Source organism: Petaurus breviceps, unplaced genomic scaffold (assembly GCF_028583685.1).
Source record: "Petaurus breviceps papuanus isolate PSGF00001 unplaced genomic scaffold, PetGlider_PUasm1.0 38, whole genome shotgun sequence".
NCBI lineage: Eukaryota > Metazoa > Chordata > Mammalia > Diprotodontia > Petauridae > Petaurus > Petaurus breviceps.
In genome coordinates this window covers 96,134,439-96,145,621 of record NW_027186304.1, presented here as the reverse complement: position 1 = coordinate 96,145,621, position 11,183 = coordinate 96,134,439, and the positions used below count along the sequence as shown (strand labels likewise).

The 11,183-nt window shown below is 37.7% G+C and overlaps 1 protein-coding gene across 1 annotated transcript; it reads left to right on the top strand.

Annotated features, from left to right (window-relative positions):
• Positions 1-1,911: 1,911 nt before the first annotated feature.
• On the top strand, positions 1,912-10,165 carry FABP4 (fatty acid binding protein 4). Its single transcript, XM_069100181.1, has 4 exons — positions 1,912-2,095; positions 7,711-7,883; positions 9,330-9,431; positions 9,950-10,165. Exons 1-4 carry the CDS (start codon positions 2,023-2,025, stop codon positions 9,998-10,000), a joined length of 399 nt encoding a protein of 132 aa, XP_068956282.1. The 5' UTR covers positions 1,912-2,022; the 3' UTR covers positions 10,001-10,165.
• Positions 10,166-11,183: the final 1,018 nt, after the last annotated feature.

Below are 11,183 nucleotides of genomic sequence, written 5' to 3'. Positions count from 1 at the left end.
ATCTGAGCTAACTTGCCATGGGCTCGTCCCCCAACAGGAGACAAAATGGTACATAGTACATGGTACAAAATGGACCAGAGACAAAAAAACTGTGCTTGAATACAGCTTTGTTACCTGCTACCTCTGTGGTCTTTAGCAAGCCATTAGCCAACCTGGGCCTCAATTTCCTCCATTCTAAAATGAGGAAGAGAGACTAGATGGCCACTGAGGCTCCTTCTGGCTCTAATTTTAATATCCTAAAAATTCCCTTCCTTTTAAAATTAGGTCTTTAATAATAATAACTGACATTTGTAACATACTTGAAGGCCTGCAAAACACTTCAAGTACATTATCTCATTGTAGTCATATGATAGCCTTATAACAAAGATATGATTATTCCCATTTTACTGGTAAGGACACTGAGGCTTAGAGAACTTTAGCTACTTATTCATGATCACAAAGCTACTACCAAGTATCAGAGGTAGGACATTAACCCAAGTCTTTTGGACTACATTTCAGTGACCGATACTAAAGGATGATCTTCTAGGGGGGAAATTATGACTTGGGCAGTTCAGGGTCTGATGAGTGGTTATTAAATAAATTTAACTATCTCTATGGATAAGGGCATGTTAGAGACACCAGCATACTTTTAAGTGGTCTGTAAAAATTGCCAAATCATTTAAGGCTTTTTTCGTTCCTCATTTGAGGGACAACAATATCAGGAAAGTTGAAATAGTATTCATTATTTTAATTAAAATCCTAGAAGCAGAGATACATAGGTTACATAATGGATAGAGCACTGGACCTGGAGTTAGGAAAACCCAAGTTCAAATCTTGCTATAGGTACTAGCTGGGTGACCCTGGACAAATCACTTAACTTCTATTTGCCTCATTTTTCTCAATGTAAAAATGGTCTTATTAGTAGTACCTACCTCCCAAGGTTGTTGTGAGGATAAAATAACATAATATTTGAAAAGCACTTAGCACAGTGACTGGCACATAGTAGGTGCTATATAAATGCTGAGTTAATGAATGTAGTGTAGTGGATAGAGGACCAAACCTGGAGGCAAGAAGATTCATCTTCGTTCAAATCTGGCCTCAGATACCTACTAGCTGTGTGACCCTGGGCAAGTCACTTAACCCTATTTGCCTCAGTTTTCTCATCTGTAAAATGAGTTGGAGAAAGAAGTGGCAAACCACAGCAGTATCTTTGCCAAGAAAACCCCAAATGAAGTCACAAAAGTTGAGAAGCTACTGAACAACAAATATAAATGTGAGCTATCATCATCCTTATTATTATTATTAGATGAACAACAGTGGAATAAATATGCCATTCTTCCTTCACCACAAATAATACTTAGAATCAAAGCATTTTAAATGCAATTTAATGTATATTTATTTAGTTGTTTCTGTGATCATCTGTAAAATGTGCACAATAATAGCACCTACCGCCCACGGTTGTTGTGAAGGTAAAACATCATCTAGTCCCAAAGAGCTTTCCCAGCTGCTTCAGGACAAACTTCAGGACTCATTTGCATTGTTCTTCAAATTGAATAGAAATACCCTGACACTTATACTTTTAAAAAATCACTCCAAAGAACTGTGGTAAAGTTCACATGTCCTATTGTACACTCAGATAAATATACATTCATGGAAATATTGCAAGGAAATTCCATTAGTGGGGCCTGATTCTTCCTCAACAAAGACTTTAAAATACTCTGTCTTCTGCATATTTTCTAATGATTGGAGCCTTCCCACCCCGCCTCCCCACCCCCTTCTTTTTTTGGCCTGTAGAGCAAATGACCACATTCCAAAAAGGGAAACAAAGTTGAAGAATCTGTAACACACAAAGGAAAAAAAAAGGGGAAAAGCTGGTCCTAAAGGAAATGCCCAGACATAATTTCCAATTGGTTATTTACAAGTATCACATGTTCTAGACATCTTTAAAAGGAAGTTATCTGGGCTCAGGAGTGTTCCATTGCTTTCCTGAAAACTGCTGTTTCCTTTCTCTGCTTGAGGTCGAAATCTCTGGAGTCCCACAAAATGTGTGAGGAGTTTGTAGGAACCTGGAAGCTTATTTCCAGTGAAAACTTTGATGAATACATGAAAGAAGTGGGTAAGGAAAGCCTTGCATCTGCCTGGATAAGGAATGACTTTTACTCTTTTTAATGGGATTCATGATTGTGCTGTTCACACTGAAAGGCTGGCCAGCTAATTAAATTCTCATTCTTCTTCAGAGGATATGTTTGTACTGACTGTCTTTTCCATCTGTATTCTAAATGTTTTTTTTTTAAAGGTTTTCAGTTAGAAAAGTAAACTTGTGTGTGAAAGGGTCTACCAGAATTTTTTTTAATAGCTAACAGAAATTAACTTCCTGATTCGTTATCCCTAATCCATTTGGTTCATTAGATTCGTTGCCTGTGGCCTCCCCACCGTGTAAACAAAGAAATATATTTGCAATATAGCTTGAAGTTGTGTAGCAGTTTGCATTTGAAATGTAAATACTGAATTTTCCATCTTAATTTATGCCATGTTCTACTCTTGCTTTCTTTTCAATAATTAGGCTTTTCCTTAGCAGCTAAAGATTATTTAGAGAGCTATAGGAATGGTCACCAAGGTTGCATGCATATTGATTGTTTTGCTATCAAGCTTATTCTGACAATGGCTGCTTTATGGCAGAGGATGTCTTAATCATCACATTTGCCTTGTTGGAAGAACCTAGAAATGTTCTTTGACACTGACCCTGAAGTCAGGAAGACCTGAGTTCAAATTTGACCTCAGACACTTACTAGTTGTGTGACCTTGGGTAAGTCACTTAACCCCAATTGCCCCAAAATAAAATTTAAAAAAGACAGAAAGAAATGTTTTTGACTTGAATTATAAGATATTTGTGGATGCTAAAGCCAAGCTTCCCATTTAAAGTCAGAACCCAGCATCAGAACTTTAACAACTCAAACTCATCTGAAATTATACCCTGAAATAAAAATTCAACTGAAGGTTCTAGATATTATTATTGTACTTATTTTATTAATTAAATACAAAAGGGATTTATTAAACAAAGAGAAGGTTTATTGTTAATAGAGATATTAATAGAGAGTACATCCTCTCCACCATAATTTTGGGTCAGAAAGAGGGCCATTAGGACCCTGGCAGTCCTTGTGGATTATGAGGGTCCACAAAAGGAAGCTCCTTTTCTCTGAAGCATGTACTCAGTGAAGACTTTCCTGGAAGCTGGGAGAGGGACTATGCAATGTTTTACTTGGGACTCAGCATTTAAATATATATCACTTTGTACACTGCTTGCTGCCTGGCACATAATTAGCACTGAATAAATGTTGATTGTCATTTATTTGAAAGTTGAAAATTCTATGTCTTCTCAAAAGCCCCAAACTTGGGAAGAGGTAAAGTACCTTTTCTGGTTTTCTGAAAGAGCTAGATGCTGGTTTTTAAAAAAAGAGAGAGAAGAATAAGCTAATCTTGTATTGATTTGCATGCAATACCATGATCTCACTCGTTAACTTTTCTTTTCAGGTAGATTGTGTGAGGGACTGGGGTCCTCATGAACTCATGAAATTCCTAATTCCAAGCCCAGTGCACTATCCATTGTTTACCTAGCTGCCCTTAAATTTTGTTGTTCAGTCATTTGTGATGCCATTTGGGGTTTTCTTGGAAAAGATACTTAAGTGGTTGGCTATCTCCTTCTCTATCTCGTTTTACAGATGAGGAAACTGAAGCAAACAGGGTTAAGTGACTTACCCAGAGTCACACAGTGTCTGAGAACAGATTTGAACTCAGGTCTTCCTTTATTCCAGGTGCCACCTAGCTGCCCTCCAGTTTCAGTCAATTGGTTAGCATTAATTAATCCATTTGGGGGTGGGGGGGGTGTGTGCTGGATTTGTTATTTCACTGGCATAAGAAATGCCAATGAAAAAACTTTCTCTCCCAATGCAGATTGATACCTGCTTTACAATTTATAATCTCAGAGATTTGCACTCCTGGGTGGGAGGGTGGTTGAGTGCTTTGCCCAGGGCCACCTATAATCAGGCCCAGGACATCCTGAATCCTGTCTCTCCACTAGGCTAGGTTACCTCTTTAAATATTAAACAGTGATAATGAATGGCTTGGAGCAAACCCTGAGAAACAGCTGAGGAGAAAATGAGACTTACCCAAGGTCACACAAGGAGGCAAATCAAAAGTCAAACCTCAGATTTCCTCATTCTATAGAATAGTATCTTCTTACCAGGCTGTTGCATTCATTATGTATCAGTAATGTTTCTATATTTTGCCAGAGCCCCCATTTACCTACCTCTTTATTATAAAGTTAACTTGTTTCAGCCGAACTGGGAACAAAATGAGGGCTGCCCCCGCTAGTGTGGCCCCCCTTGCCATTATTTCACTTATTCCCGTCTTTGACACTTCTTGTGATCTCTAAGGAATTAAAGCAAATGAAGTTTAGAGTCTGAGATGGTGAAAACAATGTCAACACATGCATAAAAACATAAAATTTTAGTGCTAGGAGAGACAAAAGCTTATCTAGGCCAACTCTTTCATTTTGTAGACGAGAAAGCCGAGACCCAGAGAGTTTGAATATATTCAAGGTCACACATTTAGCAGACCTAGAATCTCCTGGCTGGACTCCCATGTCTGTGTTTTCTCTTTTCATGAGACTACCAATCTTCCCAATCACTTCATATACTTTGTGCCTATGTAAAGTGCTTTGCAAAGTGTTAAGTAAATGGTAGCTATTATCATTAATAGTGGGGGGTATATAAAGCATAGGATTGCTGCAGTCTAGTTGGCTAATGAGGAATTCCTGAGAAACTTGACACATAGCAGATGCTTAACATATACTTGCTGAAATAACTTGAATTGAAGCCATTTATAACCCCCAAAGGGGCATTTCTCAGAAAAAAATCCATTCCCTCCCCCCTTTTTAATAGCCTCTCACCTCCAAAACAGATGTCGCCATCCTAGGCTAGAATTAGGAATCTAAAGTAATTATTTGGATCTTTTATGGTTATACTGTCAAACTTTTTATCTTAGTTTAATTTCCCTGATAGGCAAAATAATATACTGTCTCCTATAGTGAGTGAGTCAGTGTGGCAGAATGGTTAGAGGGCTGGCTGCAGAGTTTGGAACACCTGGGTTCAAATCCTGTCTCTGATATAAACTAGCTGGGTGACCTCAGGCAAGTTATATAACCTCTCAGGACCCTAGATCTAGTGCTCTAGGTACCAAACAGGTTCCTGATTGCAGCTGAACCAGATTACAATGTAATTGGGAAATACTTAACAAAATAAATAAGAATGCAAAGGAATATGAATAATGTTAATATGTGGTTTTCTAAGCCCTCTCCCTCCCCCCTCCCCCTTTTCCTGTCCTCTCCAAAGGAAGGTAGATTTTGATGATGGAAAGCTCCAAGTTAACTTGGGGTTTACGGGCTAGATTTCTTTTTTGAAGATCAAACCTTAAACCCATTTCACTCTGGCTCATAGATTGGACAATGGGTGCCTGCCCAAGCACCACTCAATGACTATTTTGGGGGCCCTCCTGTGACAGTGTATGTAAATAGTGAAAAGTAAATAGTATAGAGTGAATGTAAATAGTAACTGTTTCTCTTTTGGCCAGTAACCTTGAGCATCTTCCCCTCCCAGTTTGATTTCTTTTCTCTTTTCTTTTCTTTTCTTTTCACTTTTCTTTCTTTTCTTTTCTCTTTTCTTTCCTTTTCTCTTCTATTCTCTTTTCTTCTTCTTTTTCCCTTTTCAAATTTTTTAAAAATTTTTTATTAAAGGGGCCATCCCTTGACTCACTTCTTAAAGAAACCTATTCACTGAATGGTGAGAACCTGAAAAAGCTTTAGCCTAAAAGGGTCAAGGTCTCCCACTGCATCCTGGGCCATCTCCAGTCATCCTGATGAATATCTGACCACTGGACCCAGATGGCTCAGGAGGAGAAAGCGAAGCTGGTGACCTTGCACAGCCCTCCCCCACTCAAATCAAAGTCAACTGCAAGTCATATCATCATCTCCCTGATGTCATGGTCCTCTTCAAGAATGAAGGATAAATACACAACTGTTCTAGACAACTCTGTTAGATATGAGTTGAATTAAATGTGTCACATTGTATTAGCAGGGGGAATTTCTAACAGTCTCCTCCCCCCACCCCAATTCCCTATACTGTTGCAATCATGGGTCTAGACTCTGTCAATATCTTTTTTCCCTGTAGCTGATCTGCTCTCTTCTCCCCAAGGATCTCAGTCCTTTCTAAATCAACTTGAAACCTCTGTAGCAAATGCTCTGATGATGTTTTGTTGGGTTCTGGATCAATGTCATTCCATTGGTGTGGGAACTTCTGGTGTGGAAACTCCCTTCACTAACGTACAGATATAAATTGACTGTGTCAGTTGTGCTGTGATTTGTAGTTTTAGAAGGATGCCTGAGCGCACTGAAAGGATAAGTAGCCTATGGTCGTAAAATAGGTCTTGCTGTCCCCAAACCTGGCCTTCTATCCACTAAGCTAGACTACCTTACTATATAATAAGAAAATATCGGGTCTTTGGGGAACTTAAGCCAAGACAGACAGTCTGACAGAATAACTGGGGAAAGAGCATATAAATATGAGACTCGAGTAGTAAGATGATAACCAACAGAGAGTTAATCAAGAAAGAGTGACCAATTTGTAATCCTGCTTCCTTTACTGTGTGTGAGTAGAGGTTCTTTTTTTTTTTTTAGATCAAGCATGTCATAGGGATTCTTAATTTAGGGTTCATGGACTGGTCTTTTTTAATTTAATACATTTCAATATAAAAAGTTTCCTTTGTAACCTGGTATTTATTTTATTTTATTCATTAAATATATTATTGTGAGAAGGGGTATGTATGAGAAAGGGTAAATGGGGGCCATGAAACAAATCAAGGTAAGAGCTCTTGGCCAAGGACACACTACTAGTAAGATGTCAGACTTAAACTCTGAAGTCAGCTATTCTTCTCTCACTAAGGCTCACTCATGATGTAACCAGGTATTAATGAATCAATCTTGTAAGCATGAATTAAGTGCCTGCTATGTACTAGGCACTGGATGTTTTCCTGATTGTTCTGATGTCTTCCCATAATGTTGGGAGATAGCTTGTTAAGCTGGTATCTAATGATGCTGACAGAGCTTTTGCATGTGTGTGTGTGTTTTACCATATTATCTACTACTTACAATACTGACCCCCATATTTGTTCACAATGTGTTCCTGTAAAGAGATATATTAGTGTCTTTACTCCCCATGCTGTAGCCAAGATCTGAGATGGAGGATCTAAGATCCTCTGATCCTTAGATCTACTGGGTCTGTAGCTATCACAACAAATAGGTGATATGCTTTTTCAAGCATTACTTCATTCACCAGATGGTCCCAGTATATTTTTCCTGCAAAAAATAAGTGAGACCTTTTAGGAACTCACTATCATTTTTGTTTTTAGAATCAAAGGGATGATAAAAATAATTTTTAAAAAATCCTTAGAGGGGCGGCTAGGTGGTACTGGCCCTGGAGTCAGGAAGACCTGAGTTCAAATGTGACCTCAGACACTTAACACACTTATTAGCTATGTGATTTTTGGCCATGTCACTTAACCCCAATTGACCTCCAAAAAAAATCCTTAGAAGAAAGCTAACGTGTAGTTGTACTAAAGTTGTCTACTCTTAGCAGAATTGAAGATAAAACTGAAAACATTCTCTTCTCTGCGTTTTAGGAGTGGGTTTTGCCACCAGAAAAGTGGCAGGCATGGCTAAACCCAGTATGATCATCAGTGTGCAAGGAGATGTGATCACCATTAAGTCAGAAAGTACTTTTAAAAATACCGAGATTTCCTTCAAATTGGGACAGGAATTTGATGAAGTCACTGCAGATGACAGAAAAGTCAAGGTGAGAAATATAAATTCTCTTTATGTTAAAGGACATTTCTTTAAGAATTTTTTTTCATTGGTATCCTTTGTTTTATATCAACTTTATTTCTCAAAATATCCTCCCTTTTCTCCCTACCATGAGTAGCATCCTTTATAACAAAGAAAAAGAAAGAAAGAAAAAAAAAACACTCTAGGAAAACTAACCAACACAACAACCAAGTATTAAGATCTGTTTTTCCATAACCAAAGTTCCTCATGTTCACAATGAAATGAAGGCAATTCCATTCTCAGATCTGTTCTGTGGGACCAAATTTTGTCATGATTTGGTTTCTTTTCTTCTTTGTTCTTTCCATTTACATGATTGTAGTTACTGTATATATTGTTTTCCTGATTCTGCTTACTTTACTTTGAAGCACTTCATGTCTTCCCATGTTTCTCTACATCTTCATTTTCATTGTTTCTTTCAGCACAATGGTATTCTCTTACAGTTATGTGCCACAGTTTATTTAACCACTCTTCAGTAGAAGAACATCTGCTTTGTTTCCAGTTCTTTAGCACAACAAATACTACAAAAACACCTCTGTGATAAATATTTTGGCACATATGGAACCTTCCTTTCTATTTTACCTCCCTGGGGTGAGCAGGAGAGCCTCCAGGTCTACATTAATTTCAATTTTCTTTCCTTAAGGACCAATTTGCTATTTTATCATCAGGGTACTAGTATGCTTTCCTTTCCAACTATTTCCATCTTTGTCATCTCCCCCCACCCCAATTTGCTGGGGATGAGTTGTTTTGACTTATATTTATTTCTCTCATTATTAATGATTCAGAACAATCTGTTATATGGTTGTTAATATTTTATAATTCTTCTTCTGAGAACCATTTATATCCTTTGATCACTTATCAATTCATTAATAGCTCCTTGACATATGATTCTTTTTTTTTTGTTTTGTTTTTTTGGAGGGCAATTGGGGTTAAGTGACTTTTCCAAGGTCACACAGCTAGTTTTTGTGCGTGTGTGTGTTTGTTAAGTGTCTGAGGCCGGATCCAAACCCAGGTCCTCCTAATCCCAGGGCTGGTGCTCTATTCACTAAGCCACCTAGTCACCCTTAGATATCAGATTCTTATCAGAGATAGTTGATACCAAGATTTTTCCCCCAGTGAATTGCTCTCCTTATCTCATTTGCATTGCTTTTTTTTTGGTGCAAAACATTTTCCATTTTTAATGTATTTGAAATTATTTATTTTTTTTTTTACCTTGCTTTCTTTTTTGGTTAAGAATTTTCCCTTAGGAGATATTTCTACATAGCCCCTGAGAAGTCTCATATACTATAATAATAGGAAAAAAAATGATTGACCTATTAAAAATGAGCAACGTTGAGGAATAAATATGGTAGGTAATTCTTCTACCTCTCTCAGGAACGTGAAGAGTCCCATCATACTTTTTTTTTTTTTATACTTACAGAGTCTTGTAACCTTAAAGGATGGTGCACTGGTTCAGGTGCAGAAATGGAATGGAAAATCAACCACAATAACAAGAAAACTAGTGGATGGTAAAATCGTGGTGGTGAGTTATTTCTAATCACTAACTCTAGCAACGTTCTTGTGATGCTGCGGAAGCAGAATCGTGTGGAGAGTGAGAGAGCCTAGTTTTGATGCTTGCCTCTGCCAGTTACTACCTAAATGACCTTTCATAAATCAGGTCATCTCTTTGGGCTTCAATTTCCTCATCTATGAAATGAGGGGATTGCGCTGGATGAACTCTGAAGTCCCTTCTAGCTCTAAATCTATGATCCAAATTACCTCCGGTTCCATTTTCTACATATAAAACACTTAATTGCCAGTTCTGCCCCTGGGCGTTTTGGAGAAAGCAAAATGTACTCTTGGGCCCACAATCAATCACACTCTGAACTCAAGAGTATATGCTAAGACAAAATCTAATTGGATCTGATGTTAGTAAAGAAGAAATATACATAGGCTGTTCCCACCCTCTTGCTAAATTGAGAGAGGAGAAAAGAACTTCCCATTTCTTTACCGTCTTTGTTTCACCCTGATGTTTGACCCTCACCTCTTCTTGCTCCCTAGGAGTGCACCATGAAAGATGTCATTTCTACTAGACTCTATGAAAAAGTATGAACTGATTTCTCAACGAGCCAAAGCCTCCCAAACTCCACCAGGTTTTGTTGTGTATGTGCTGTTTAAATGAATATGGTTTTCCCTCACTATGTTGGGAGAAATTTTTGCAAAGCATTTATTTACTCCTTTCTGTTTTATTGATTCAATAAACATCTATAACATTAATATGCATGTGTGGATACTTGGTTCAGTGTGGAATAGCATAAGAATCATGATATTTTTGATATTTTAAAATATCAAATTTGATGTTTTAAAAGAAATTTTCTCATGGAAAATTTATAGTTGATTAGGGTACTTGTATGGGGGAAGACAATTATGTTATTATTTTAAAATAACTATTTTGTGATCTTTTCACTGGCCATTAATCCAAAAGAATTATTCTGCCACATTTATGTAGAGTAACATTTCATTAATTTGAAATTTATGATAGCTCATAGTATATGTGTTTCGGTATTGCTTTGCAACTGAACTGAATGTAGTTCATGTAAATGGAATGAGTGTCTTCCTATTTAATGTAATTTCAGGAGTTTGAGCCTTTACTTGTGCCCCAGTCCCAAAACTTTTTTTCCCTCTCCTTTTCCCCTCTATCAGTGGGGGAAGCCCTTCATTATGTTTGAGAACAGGAAAATACAAATACAAAGTTCCCTAGGTAGACAGTAATATATTAAGAATTCACACTGAAGTATAAATCACTTATATAAAAACCTTTCCTGAGAAATATTGATAGAGGGAAAAGATATGGAGGAAAGAGACATTGGACATCTGAAAGGAGCTTTGAGATTAGATGCCAGTGACAGAGTAAAGTCAAGTTAGCAAGCATTTATTAAGCACTTATTCAAAAAGAACTGCTGGTACAAAGTTAGGCAAAAGCAGTTCCTGCCCTCAAGGAGCTTACAGTCCAATGGGGGATATAAAATGCCAACCACCACGTGCTGACAAGATATATACAGGATAAACAGGAATAATGTCAGAGGGAAAGCACTGGCATTAAGGAGAACTAGGAAAGGCTTCTTGCAGAAGGTGGAATTTTATCTGACTTAGAAGAAGACTGGGAAACCCAAAGGCAGAGACAAGGAACAAAAGAATTTAGGCACAAGGGACAACCAACGAAAATTCACAGTGAGTAGATGACTTGTCTTGTGCAAGGAACATCAAGGACACAGGGTCACTAGATCATGAAGTA

What these genes read in the sequence shown, in the direction of transcription:
- FABP4 (XM_069100181.1), top strand. Translation starts at nt 2,023, where the DNA reads ATGTGTGAGGAGTTTGTAGGAACCTGGAAGCTTATTTCCAGTGAAAAC. An exon ending in TGAATACATGAAAGAAGTGG is followed by an intron (nt 2,096 to 7,710) that starts GTAAGGAAAGCC and finishes TCTGCGTTTTAG; the next exon opens with GAGTGGGTTTTGCCACCAGA. An exon ending in TGGATGGTAAAATCGTGGTG is followed by an intron (nt 9,432 to 9,949) that starts GTGAGTTATTTC and finishes CTTGCTCCCTAG; the next exon opens with GAGTGCACCATGAAAGATGT.